Raw genomic sequence first — 13,895 nt, 5'->3', positions numbered from 1 at the left:
AAACTGTTTAGCATAGAATCCAGTGCACATTGGGTAATAGATCATGTTTCATAAAACACTGGTTCAGGTTTTAAATTGATACAATGATGGGTTAAAATCCATAGTCCCTAAGCCATTGTTTTTAAGGGTGGTTCATCCAAAATCCTCTCCGTACACTGAGAATCCCTTTTCTTCCAGTTCCTAAATGCTGTGGGGTTGTTTAGAGCAGGCATCCCCCTAGGTTCAGGGGTTAGGCAACTGTTTTAAGCCCCAAATCACTTATCTGAAATTCTTTAGGCCAACTGTATTCCAGATTTCAGAATATTCTGAATTTTAGAGGGTAACACAGTTCATATGGCATATATTATATGGCATTTCCAGGGAGGCTGGGGAAGTACCCTTTACTCAAACACATTACTATTTCTATAGTTGCTTAAGAATATTCACGCCCAGTATGGATATTGGTTAAAGTCAGGTTTTGCAACCAACTAAATTTTGGTTGCCAACCTTACAAAAATACATTTTCTTCTCCACAAAACTTTTCAGATTTTGGAATGACAGAGGAAATAAACCGTGTCAACAAATAGTGATTGTTGAGAACCCATTCTCTGTCTGCCTGTAAGGAGGCATATTCCTATATTTCTCTTTAGGGTTTCTTTTCCTTTGGCCTTGACATTTTAATTACACAATGAATGGATGTTTAGTGTAGAAAAAGTTGGAAAATCAAAACACTAAGATTTATGTAATCAAACAACCAACAGAAAAAAATACTCTAATCTGGAATCCTGTTGATTTAATCCCCAAATCCTATGATATATTTCCACTTCCTCTAACCAGGGAGCTAACTTTGAAATGTAAGAAAGAGGTACGGGAAGGGATGGGCCCCTCTGGACATTGACTGTGACTTGGCAAATGTTCCGCACTCAAGAGGTATTAACACTTTGCTGAGGAATTCTGAGCCCGGCTCACTGTCATCCCCTGGATCTGAAGGAAGGATGGGGAGGAAGTAACAGGTACTTTGGCGAGATAATAATGGGGAATAAAATTTAACCATTTAAAATACAGCAATGTATGCTTATTGTAGAACAATCAGTCCAATAATTTAAGATTTCACTCAGGAACATGTTGTATGGCATAGAGCAATTTAAGCTTCAGTTCACACCTTTAAGCATATTTAGCTATAGAAATGTGCAGGTCCGGATGACTACAAAATATCATAGTCTATCTGAGAGAGGATCATAAAAGAATGCAGAAGATGAGGGAAGTAGAAGGAAGGGAAGCCGGTTCTATACCAGGCCTTCATCCAAGCTGAGCTTCACAGTCCTGGTGGCTTCCCTCCTCTCTGTCACCCAGCCCACGAAACTAAAGTAGATTACTAGAGCAGAAGTTAACAATCCTCTCTCCCCTCACTCACCCCAAGAAACATGGTGGCCTCTTTGCTTACTCCCTCATCAAATAGCCTCCCCTCTGGGTTCATTTCTGAGTCATATACTTATATCTGTTCAGGGTTGATCTATATTCATAGAGATTCTATCTGTGATGGGACTGCTATCTGAGAACACAACAGGCAGGTGGCATGTAGCTCAGAGTGACACAGGAATAAGCTTACTGGTGCCCTTTGCAGTGAGAAAGGTCAGTCCAGGGAGCCATTGCAAAAATGTTCAATACATACATAATTGACTACACTGTCTATATTTTATGTTGTATATATAATTATGTCTGTAGCTTATACTTTATATGGTAACATATAATAATTATGTATAATATATACTAATTTATAAATATATCAAATAGAATGATAGTTCCCAACTCAGTTAAAAGAAATAATACTAAACACTGGTCTTCAGAGCCAAGGAAACAATGTCAATGATTTCACACCAGGATTTAAACTCTGAGGTGTTTTTAAACCAAAAAAACTAGAGCTGGGCATACAGGATGTGCTATCGACACCCAAATCAGAGCTTGCCCAACTGAGATATCTTTTCAGGTTTTGGTTTTCCCATTCCACACTTTCTATCTGAGAGCAGCAACAGGTGTATGGAAAAGGAAACAAGAATCCAAAAGAGCAAAGGCCACTTCCTCCTTCTGTCTTACACTCTGGTTCGACTGGCAGCATGATTACAAACCCACTGACATGTGCAGTTGGGCATACTGGCCCAGCTGTCCTAACACTTGGCCGCTTAGCTCTTGGGCAGGTGTTTGGCTCAGTGTTCCTGGTATGGCCCAGCCTAGACTTCTTGTTAGTAGGAGATCCGTGCATAATTTTCAAAGAATTCTGGGTGGTATGCTGGCACCCACTGTGAGCTCAGTAAATGGTGGATAACACTGCCTTCCTCTATTTCACATGATAGAGAAGGAAATAAATATTTAACAAGCCCAGAACAAATGTAAATTATCATATTTGATTCATAAAAGGACTAAAAGAACAATAGGGAGAACATGATCTGAACTAGAAAGGTCTGGAAGGGCTTTTCAGAAAGACTAACACTGAACCTAAGCCCTGAATGGTTGAAATAACAGGCATGGAGTATGAGGAAGGGCATTCCGGGCAGAGTGAACCAATCCACAAGGGTCCTTTGGTAGCAGTGGGGTGGGAGAACAGATCTTTAAACAAATAAAAAGCGGACCTCTGTGAGTTATGGAGAAGGAGAGTGGTGACAGATGACAGGAGGCACGTGACAAGTAAAGAATTTAGATTTATATAAAATATAGTGGAACACAAACCAGACTGATATGATGTAATTTATATTTTTTAAACAAAATCACTCTGGCTGCTGTGAAAAGAATGCGCTGAAGGAAAGGAACTGGAAATGGGACTAAAGAAAATATTTTGAAGATTCAGAAGAAATTACTTTTGGTGGAGATGCAGAGACATTGAAGTAATTAAGAAATGTTTTCATAATCAATTGGATGTGGAGTGATGCAGAAAGAAGGGTCAAGAATCTAGATGGACAGAGGTGCCATTTCCTGAACTGGGAGAACTGGAGGAAGAACAGGATTGGAAGGGGGTAGGATGTGGAAGGCAAGGGGAAGGATAAGATCAAGAGTTCAGTTACGGGGCATTCAGTTGGCAATACCTGTGAAATATCTGAGTGGAGATGTCAGGTAGGTCACAGGATATGAGTCAGAAGTTCAGAAAAGGGTGGCAGGCTAAAGACAAACATCAGACAGTCACCAGCATGTACGGGTTATTGGAAAGCATGGCTATAAAAGAATGTGAGGATACAAGAAAAGAGGGTTCAGATCAGAGACAAATAATCTTAATAACTGGTTGGCTAGAGACAGAGGAACCAGCAAAGGGAACTGAGATAAAAAAAATTCAGAAAGACAAGTAAGAGAAAAAAAGGAAAATCGGAGGAGTGGTATACGGAGGCCAAGGGGTGTGGGAGAAGGCAAGTGCCAAGGAAAAGTTATCCCCTGTCTCGAACGCTCCTTAGGAATCTAACCACAAGAGGACTGAAAAGCACCCAGCAGGCTGGGCAAGCACCTAGGTCTTCAGCAGTCTGAACAGGAACAAACCCTATGGGAGTGGTGGGAGCCTCAGCCAGCCTGAATGAGGGGAATGGGTCAGTGGGAACACAGAGGGAGGACACACAGAATGCTAAGGTGGCTGCAAATCTTGGCTATGATGAAGAGAAGTGAAATAAGGAGTAGCTGGTAGAAAGTTTATTTTTAAGTAATAATTTTTTTAAATTATAATGTTGGCACGCTGACAGTAAAGGTCCAATAACAAGAAGAAGGTGGGGAAAGGGATACAGGACTGAAGACGTTGAGATGGTAAATGGCATGAGGCCCAGAGCACATCCAAAGGCACTGGTCTTTGAGGGGAAGACAGAAGCTTCCTTAGCGGTGAAGAGATAGGATGCTTCTCATTTCTCAGTGAAGTGGGTGGTGAGATCATCTCAAAGCCAGTGGGAGGAAAGGGGACCAAAAGTTTGAACAAAGCAAAGGTATAAAATCGCCATGCCATATAACAGTAGAATACTTTTATTGGAGAAACACAGTAATGCTGCCATGCAAGACAGTCTCCGTTTGAGTTTGGTTGTCAAGAATATGTAGTAACATCATGGAGCCCAGTCAGTCAGTTTTCACTTCCCTCAACCTCCCCTGGCATCCCTCACTCAAAGCCAGTTTCTGCCATGACAGACAATAAACCCATCTTCCAAGACCAACTAATCCCCTAACAGCTGCATGAGCTGATCTATACTTCAGGCCCCCACTGTCCCCTCTTCTATGCATAGCCTCTACCAAGACACCAAAACAATCATAGGAAGGATGGAGGTGACACCTTTTCTTGTTCCTGCCCATGTTCCTGTTGTTCCACACATTACCTTAGGTCTGGAGAACATAATACAACTTTCCCTGGGAAGTGAGATTCAGCATTGACTCTACTTACTTCACTTTTGTGTAGAATCTGATGCTGACAGATAAATAGACTCTGTAAGCCATGCCATGTGTGGGCTATACAAAGAGAAATAACTACATGGATGGGGAAGGCAGAAAGTTCACTGGGAACATGATACCCATGCTTATGTCCCACAAGTTTTCTGGAATGACATAAACAATAAAATATTAGTAAGTCCCAAAACAAAGACATTTGATGCCTCCAACAAAAGTTTCTTGCTGTCTCAGTACAGAACCTTTGAAAAGCATAATCCTCCCATGCTACAGAACTAGACAACCAACACTTTGACTTTGTCTTGAGCTTTTCAAGAAAAATATACCTACTACCCAAACGGGTTCTTTATTATTTCAAAGTCTGGGGCTAGATGGAACATACATGACATTAAGTATGATAAAGCTGTGCAGTTTAATCCTAACAAGTGGGAAGCCAAGATATTGATGTGCAGCTTTTAATCTGACTTCAATTTCTACCAATATCTTTTTGAGCTCATTTTCTGGTACCAACATCAAATGACTTTATTTACAGGTCTCAAACGAAGAAAGATCTGTAAAAAGGAAGCCACATTCAGCAGAAATCCCTTCCACATATTACCAGCAGAACTTACTCAAACTAAAGATATTTTTTTCTTTTTCTTAACTTAGTGGAAAACATGGAGAGCCAGAAAGAATGATTTAAAGTTCATTTTGATTTTTCTTTCCCAAACTGGAATTTAAATGTTTAGTGTAGGTTTAGTTCAGTTGTAACTAACTCAGAATGTGAGAGGAGAGTAAGCAAACTATTTCCCAGAGAAAATAAACAGACAAGCAGAAAATACAACTACCACCCCAGATTCTAAAGACTACAAGTAATTTTTCATATTTTCCCTAGTAGATATCAGCTAACTTTCAGGTCATGGCTTCAAATGCATAAACAAGACCTTTTCCAAGGTAAGTATCAACTGTTTCACAGACAGATTTCACTGGGCAGTGTGTGAGGATCTTCTGAAAACTGCAGTGCATTTTTCAAAAAGCAGTGCGCTTGCATTGAAGACCATGGCAAGGCAAGACAGGTGAGGTGAATGGGAACCACTCACCTTTTTAATAAACATAAAAATGAGAAGAAATGAGGCAACCATATTAATAGGCTTAAGTCATTTCTGCAGGGCACCAGTGGTAAAGCAGTTCAATAAACTAAAGTAATTCTTTAAAAAACACAGTAAAATCAGAAGAGCAGAAAGGCTGATGAAAAAAAGCAAATCATTCACCTCAAGTAGAAAAGGCTGCCATGAATATCAGCTTGGAATTATATAGGCCCTACTGTCTCAGTATCAGCTACTCAGTACCTGACAGTTTTTAGTTGGTGATAACTTACCTCATCTTAAGACTTTTCTCTAGTGCCACTGTCTCTAAGAACAGGACACAGAAATCCAAAACTATAGTAATTCATACAACATTTAGATTCAACAAAACAGAACCACCCGTTTGCTCATAAAAATTGCATTCAAATAGAATTTTCTTTTACCTTGGTCTTTTCACCAACAACGTCCTTTTCCAGGTCTGCTATCTTCCGGTTTAGATGATCCAATATCTCCTTCTCTTTCATCAGTTCGGTTGTTTCAGATTCCTGCTCTCCATCCAAAAGAGCACATTCCATATCCAACTGAGGACACAAAACAAAGCCCAGAGGCATTTCACCTTCAGGGAAATTCTCAGCTGCCTGTTTTAGAAGTACATTTTTAACAGCTACAAACTTTAAAAAGTACTACTATCTCAACCAGATTGTGGGGCCTACAGAACATTTCAGAGAGCCCATGTGAGGCTCAGGCGTCCTACAGAAGAATATAAGAAAACTAGTTAATTTTTCTATGGTGACTCCTTTTCTGTTTATTTCTCAAGGATATCTTGCCTATTTGCTTTGATTCAGGTTCAAGCATGAACCATCTAGCAAGCAACCACGTCTTTCTTTCTTTGTCCCTGGAGCATGAGTAAAAATTACACTCAGCCCAGCATGCATGCACTGCATTCCTTAGCTATAACAGCAGGAGAGGTTCCAGGGTGTGTGCACAAGCTGACAGGTTGAGCAGTCTCCTTCCACTTATGGGGCTGTCTGCATCATCTGTCACCACAGACACACAGAATTATTTGCCCTTTATCACTCCATGGAGGTAATGTAAAAATTGCCCCTCCTTTTAGTTATAGTTATAATTCTATAATCAGAATTACAGTCTGTGTTTATCCCCTCCCTCATTTGCAAAAACCTCTAGAAAGCTAGGTCTATGTTTGATTCATATGTAAACCCCCCTATAGTACCAACTTGATATACAGTTCACAGTAAGCATGCTCAGATAATATTTGTTGGATTTCAACTTGAACATTTAAATTCATGGTACCTCAGCTCACAGATTTGTAGCAAGTCAAAAAGCATATACAGGAGGTCCTCACTTAACATCATCAATAGGTTCTTGGAATTGTGGTGAAATGATGTATAATGATACCAATTTTACCATAGGCTGGTTGATATAAACAGAAGTTCCTACAGTATCTGATTAACATTAAAATGAAATGAAGTTGACCAAAACAATGTTGTTTGAGAACCTGCTGTACTAGTTCCGACAGTCAGTTTAGACATAAAATACATGAAAAATGGCTGAATGTGCTTCTCTCATCTTATTAAAAAAAGAAGGGAAAAAAAGTCAATTTCATCCTACATATATACCTAATGAACAAATATTTTCTCATGTTGACTTATGTATTCTGTTTCCAATGCCTGTGCCATAATTGGGAAGCAATATTTTTAAGTTAAAAACAAAAACAAATAAACAGGGAGATGGTAAAAAATAAACTCATAGTTTATACCTCTCTGGAAGATTCATCCATCTGGTCATTTATATCTTTAATTTTTTGTTTAAGTTCCTCGATATTGTTCAGAATTGCTATCCGGGCCTCTTCCATTGCAGCCAACTCCTGAATCCTTTGTTCCTCATTTATTCCCTCTGGTGTCTGCAGTTAATCAAGACAGAAAAGAGTTATTCACACTTCAATTCCAGAATTTCCCAATTTATAGAGCATCCCAGGTCTAATGTTTTCATTCCCATGTGTATTTGGATTCTAAAAGCATCCTTGATGGTTTAGTAGGAACTCTGCATTCTCCCACAGATAACACTCAGCAATTAGGTTCTTAGGTTAGCTCATAGTATACAACTTACATTTATAAATCAGATCTTTTTAAAGCTGAAATAACTAAGAGGTTATATGGATGAGGAAACTGGTCCATAGAGATTATAGTGACTTCTCTGAGGTTATATACAAAGTTGGGCACAGTAGAGATGCAGAATCTAGACGAATCTTTGACATCTTCCTCAGCGATCTCTTGGCCATGCTATTGCCTTTCATTACAAACTCTGTATCCCTCCCATCTTCAAGTGAGTACATCTATAGTAGTCTCCGGAATCTCCACCATACTACTGGGTCCCACTGCTAAGGTTATCTGCAAATGAGCTTTCATACTTGTTTATTTCCTTTCCAACACAAGGTGGAAAAAAGCAAGAGCACATCACACTTGGCCTAATCTCACCAAAATGTTCCACAAAGTTAATAATCAGGACAAAACAGGCTTAATTACTTCTGTGAACCTCTCACCAAATGATTTAAAACTAGACCCAATATTAAGTTAATTCAGGTTTCACTTTTTGTGTTAGCACACTACTTACATCCTATAGAACCATCTTCCTATATAATGTTTAAGACATTAACTGGGCCAATGGCCTTTAGTGACATGAAACAGAACACTGGCCATCATTCATAAAATTATTTCATGAAAAACTGAGTTCCTTAGCAAGAAATGAGAGTCAAGAAAGAAATTAAGTGAGAGATGGCATACTTACACCCCTGAACAGTTATGACAGATACCCAGGGGAAAAGAGGAATATTGATAACACACACAGCCAAAATATAACTGCTTGTTATTTTAAGATGAGAATATAGTGAATTTCAAATAGCCTCTTTCAAAAATTTCAGCTTAATTATCTTGTATGTCACCAGGTAGAGACAAGTCTTTTTGTATGTCAAGGTATGCTGGTAAATTTAAGTTGTATTACTCTTTTAAAAAAGAAGTTATTTTTTTGTATCAGTAAGTCAATTGTAGAATTCTACAATTAGAAATTAGAGGTAGCAGCTCAGATAAGTAAATTATTCAAGAATAGTCACTGGTCATTAAAAGGTATATTCAAATTAATCAAAGAAACCATTAAAATGTATTGTATCTCAAAGTTCCTTTAATTTATTTAACAATTCTGAAAATAAATATAATAAAGATAGACATCAGTCCATTACTCAACTTCTGGTCAAGATGGAGGCATAGGTACACATACTTCGCCTCCTCACGCAACCGTGGAAAGAATTACAGCCAGATCTCAAAACTAATAATACCTAGAACTGTCAGAAAATCAATCTGTATGAAAGTCCAACAACCAAGGACTTAAAGAAGACACACTATCCAGACAGGAGGAGGGGTGAAGTCATGGAGACGGGCAGAGAGGTGGTGTGGCGTGGAAAGGCCGTGGCCACAGCGGCAGCAGCTGTGGCCGTGGCAGAACAGATAGGAGGGATACTTTGGGAGTGAGCAATCCCCCCCCCCCCCAGGCCAGACCGCATAGCCCAGGATTCCAGTACCAGAAAGACAGATCCCCGTTACCTCTGGTTGTAAAAATCAGCCAGGGTGGGGGTGGTGGAAGAAATTGCTGTTTTTTCACTGCTTAAAGGGCCAGCGTGGTCTTAGACTATATGCAAACCCACCCACTCCAGGATTCACTGCTAGGGGGTGAAGTGATTGTAAATGGGGCAAGCACCAAGAGAACTGCCAGAAGCTAGGCAGCAGCACTGTCCTCTCTCCGAGCCCTGCCCACATAGCCACAAAGCAGTGAAGCAGGTTGCTCTGCCCTGGAAATTACCTAAGGCTCTGTCCCACACAATTTACAAGTGTCTTTTCTAGATAGGCCATGCTACTAAGGGAGTAAAAGCAGCTATACCTAATACACAGAAACAAACACAAGGAGGCTGCCAAATTGAGGAGACAAAGAAATATGGCCCAAATGAAAGAACAGAACAAAACTCCAGAGCTAAGCAAAACAGAGATAGCCAACGTATCAGATGCAGAGTTCAAAACACTGGTTATCAGGATGCTCAGAAAACTTGAGTATGGCAAAAAAAAAAAAAAAAAGGAAGAAATGAAGGTTACACTAAGTGAAATAAAGAATAAACCATGGGAAACCAACAGAGAAGGGAAGGAAGCTTAGATTCAAAGCAATGATTGGGATTATAAGGAAGAGATAAACATTTAACCAGAACAACAACAAAAAAGAAGATATGCCAACATCCAAATCACAGGTTTGCCAGAAGCAGAAGAGGAAGAGCAAGAAATTGAAAACTTACTTGAAAAAATGAAAGAAAACTTCCTTAATTTGGTGAAGAAAATAGACATACAAGTCCAGGAAGCACCGAGAGACCCAAACAAGTTGAACCAAAAGACGACCACACCAAGACACATCATAATTAAAATGCCAAAGGTTAAAGATAAAGAGAGAATCTTAAAAGCAGCAAGAGAAAAGCAGAGAGTTACCTACAAAGGAGTTCCCATTAGATTGTCAGTTGATTTCTCAAAAGAAACTTTGCAGGCAACAAGAGACTCACAAGAAGTATTCAAAGTGATAAAAAGTAAGGACCTGCAACATAGATTATTCTATCCAGCAAAGCTCTCATTTAGAATGGAAGTGCAGATAAAATGCTTCACAGACAAGGTAAAACTAAAGGAGTTCATCATCACCAAGCCATTATTACATGACATGTTAAAGGGACTTATTGAAGAAAAAGAAGATCAAAACGATGAACATTAAAATGGCAATACATTCACAGCTACCAATAATTGAATCCAAATAACGAACTAAACAAACAAGCAGAATGGGAACAGAATCATAGATATGGAGATCATTTAGAAGGTTATCAGCTGTGAAGGGGAGGGGAAGAATGGGCATAAAGGTACAAGGATTAAGAAGTATAATTGGTAGGAACAAAACAGACAGGGGGAAGTTAAGAAAAGCATAGGGAATGGAGAAGTCAAAGAACTGACATGCACAACACATGGACATGAACTAAGTGGGGGGTTGCTGGAAGGAAGTGGGGCACCAGGCGGGGGGCGCAAAGGGGGAAAAATTGGGAAAAATAAAATATACTTAAAACAAGATATGCATCATGTTGTGTTATTTATTCTTGATTCATTTTCTTCATTCTTTACCCTACTTTGCTGCTCCTTAAGGAAACTAAATGACTGAGAAGTCACAAGTATCTCGGGTTGATTAGAACAAGGGTCTGCAGACATTCCAAGCTTTGACATTTAGTTTTACAATTTGCCACCTGAAATCTGTACCTTATTAACTAATAACACAACTGTGACCTTTTTGTCACAATGAATCTCATTGTCCTAACACTTAGGTAGGTGCCTGCTTTAGGGCTTGTGACAGTGACTGGCATTCCAAAATCACTGAGGAGTAATCCTAGCAGGAAAGCCTCAAGAAGGCCAGTATCCTGTTGGGTCAACATTTCATATTAGATTTCAACTTCCAACATGTTTTAAAAATATCTCTCTCATTGGTGGAAGAAAAGCATTAAGAGAAAACAAAAACTGAGCAATCTGCAAAACTATAAAGGTAGGTAATAGCAGCAATTATAAATACCTATATAACTCAAATCTTCAAGAAAATTTATCATGATAGGTATATTTAATAATAAACAACTTGAGAGGTTGTTTATAGCAATAAATACCATCTAGGAAATGACTCGTTTTTACTGTTATTTATAAAGATCAAAATCTTCTAAAGGTATTCTAAAAGTCTGGTCTGTGTGGTGAAAATACTGCAATCTCATTTATATCCAAATAAAGAAAACCAATAGAGAGGCATGGATCTTTAGCTTTATGGTGAAAGAGAAAGCTTTCATTGTAATTTCTTCAGGATTTTTTTTTCATTGTATTGAATAGGATTCTCCTGAGAGCGACATGTTTTAATTACACATGTACACGCACCCCCAAATATGCCATCCTGGAGGTAACTCAGTACACACAGAGGAAGAGGAGAGAGACTAGAAACACACTGTGTATCGCCTTCTTTTTTTGTGGTTCTCTTCTTAGAACCTCTTGCAACCAGAGGAGGTTGCAAGTGTGAGGAAGTTCCACTGTTGACAGAATGATCACTCAAAAAGAGAACAGTGAAAATTCTCATCATTAAAAACAAAACAAAACATCTTTTGGTAACTAGATGAGGTGATGAATGTTATCAGAATTTATTGTGGTAATTGTTTTGCAATATATGTAAATCAGGTCAATCACTGAACACCTTAAACTTAAATGGTGTGGTATGTTAATTATACCTCAACAAAATAGCAAAAAAAAAAAAAAGGAGACGAATGAGCTACTCTTAATTTCCATCTTAGGTAGTGGTAGCTATGTTGACAAAAGCGAATTAAAATTAGCATATTTCCAAGGTCATCTGTATCTTTAAGTATGCAGTAAAGCAAGTTCCAGAATGGTAAGTCTCCAGTTTCCTAAATATCATTAAAAATCTTTGTTTTATTAAATCAGATTAGAGTGCTTTTCACATTCCTCTCATTACTAATTCTTAGACTGATGAATAACAAACACTGTACTTTGTTAATAATTCAGTGAGCAGATTACTCAAAGAGGAAGGGCATCTAAAACAAATGGCCAGGACCTCTAAAAAAGATTCTTCTACCTCCTGTCTTGAGGTAACATATGTCTGTCTGGCTGGGTGGTTCAGTTGGTTGGGGCGTTGTCCCTTATACTAGAGGGTTTCAGGTTTGATCCCAGACAGGCAACATCGATATAGATGTTTCTCTCTCTCTTCCTCTCTCTCTGAAATCAACAAACCTATCCTTGGATAAGGATTGAAAAAAGAAAAAGGTAATAAACGAAAAACGCATTCCCTGGAACCCAGGACCCTCTCACTTGCTCTCTGTCTAAGCTGCTGAGTGGTAACCAGAGAAGCCCCTGATGCTTCCTGTCTCTCAAGGAGGCACTGTCTTATTTCTCTTGCACAGGGATGCTGCACCAGGCTTCTGAGGCCTCCTATTGCACAAAAGCACATCTGAGCAATGAAAAACATCTGTCATGATCTGCTCATTTACATACCAACAGCTTTCTTTCCATAGCCCTCTTCAGGAGGAAACCTGTCTTCAAAAAGTCCTGAGAGAGAGCTCACAGCTTACTATCATGACAGAATCTAGTAGATCTCCATGAAGGAAGAAATGTAAAGGGATTTTAGATAAAAAGGTAGCAAAGGATTTCCGTGAAAACACAATGTCTGATGACAACAGGTCAAATTATCAAATGATGGGTCATTTACTTTGCCGGTACACCAAAAACTCTTGATTTTCCTCCCAGATCCTAGTTTCTAACATTTGCATCTTTCTGGCAATAGAGACAGATGTTCTATTCAGAATTCTTCTCCACTGTGAATTAGTAAGGTAAATGAGGTCATTCGAAGAATAAAGGGATTGAACAGTCCAGAATCTCCATGGTCTTCATGTACACAGTTGGAGAACACAAGGTGGGTGAGGACTTCTGACCAGGAACATATAAAATTTTTTAACAGGAAAAATTTTGTTGCAGCCAAACAAACAAAAATAAAAACAAACACATAAACTCTGCTGAATAAGTACTTCATGTGATAAATAATCTCTAGAATTTAGCACGCCTTTCTCTTAAACGATCAGTGTGTGTCCTCTTATAACAAAAATATAACTGATGTATCTTTTTTATTTTTGATTCTTTAGCCATGACTATCAAAAAGCTCAGAGTTGCACTTAATGGTCAGAGTTACTTAAATAAATTAATTCTTATTTATTCTTAAATAAATAAATTCTTGTGATTATGGTACTGGCTTTTCCAGTATCTGCTTTTCCCTGTTATTTACTATCTTGGTATTCTAACTTTATTGTAATAAAATATTTACCTTTTAATATCTTTTACTATAAGCCTTCTTAAGTCCTTTCTAAAAAACAGGTAAAGAAATTTTTTTTTGTATTTTATAGAAAAAATTCTTAACCTGTGTGAAGAAAATAACACCAAAAGATTGTCCTTGAACTCCATTTTAAAAATCCTCAAATTTGGAAGACATTTTTAAGTTAGCAAACAACCAGAAACTAAATAATAATTATGATGACTATTTATCTTAAACTTTTATACTTCAAAAAATGTCACAAAGAAAGTCAAAAGTCAAAGTTACCACTCATAATAAAAGAATTAATTTCGTTAGCATAAATAGTTATTACTCAATAAAAACAAGACATTTAAAAAAATGGATGAGGAAAATGAATAAGTGGGTCAAAATACAAATTAACAACTAAAAATATGAAAAGATGCCCACCTTCATGCATATTAAAAACAAGCTAATTAGAACATCTATTAATTTAGCAAACTGAAAATGTTTGATAATACACAGCCTTAGTAAGTGTATGGAGAATAA

General features: G+C 38.1%; 1 protein-coding gene across 1 annotated transcript in view; it reads right to left on the bottom strand.

Annotated features, from left to right (window-relative positions):
• PHLDB2 (pleckstrin homology like domain family B member 2) overlaps positions 1-13,895 on the bottom strand; it is a 246,362-nt gene that overhangs the window by 62,925 nt on the left and 169,542 nt on the right. Inside the window, exons 5-6 of the mRNA XM_090276411.1 lie at positions 7,219-7,362; positions 5,885-6,022 (exon numbers count right to left, since the gene is read on the bottom strand). Coding sequence (XP_090132537.1) covers positions 5,885-6,022; positions 7,219-7,362 — 282 coding nt within the window. The remainder of the gene's footprint in view (positions 1-5,884; positions 6,023-7,218; positions 7,363-13,895) is intronic.

This window comes from Furipterus horrens, unplaced genomic scaffold (genome assembly GCF_987537825.1).
Source record: "Furipterus horrens unplaced genomic scaffold, mFurHor1.1.pri manual_scaffold_1, whole genome shotgun sequence".
Lineage (NCBI taxonomy): Eukaryota > Metazoa > Chordata > Mammalia > Chiroptera > Furipteridae > Furipterus > Furipterus horrens.
Note: the sequence above shows the minus strand (reverse complement) of the source record. Positions and strands in the feature narration are given on the sequence as shown.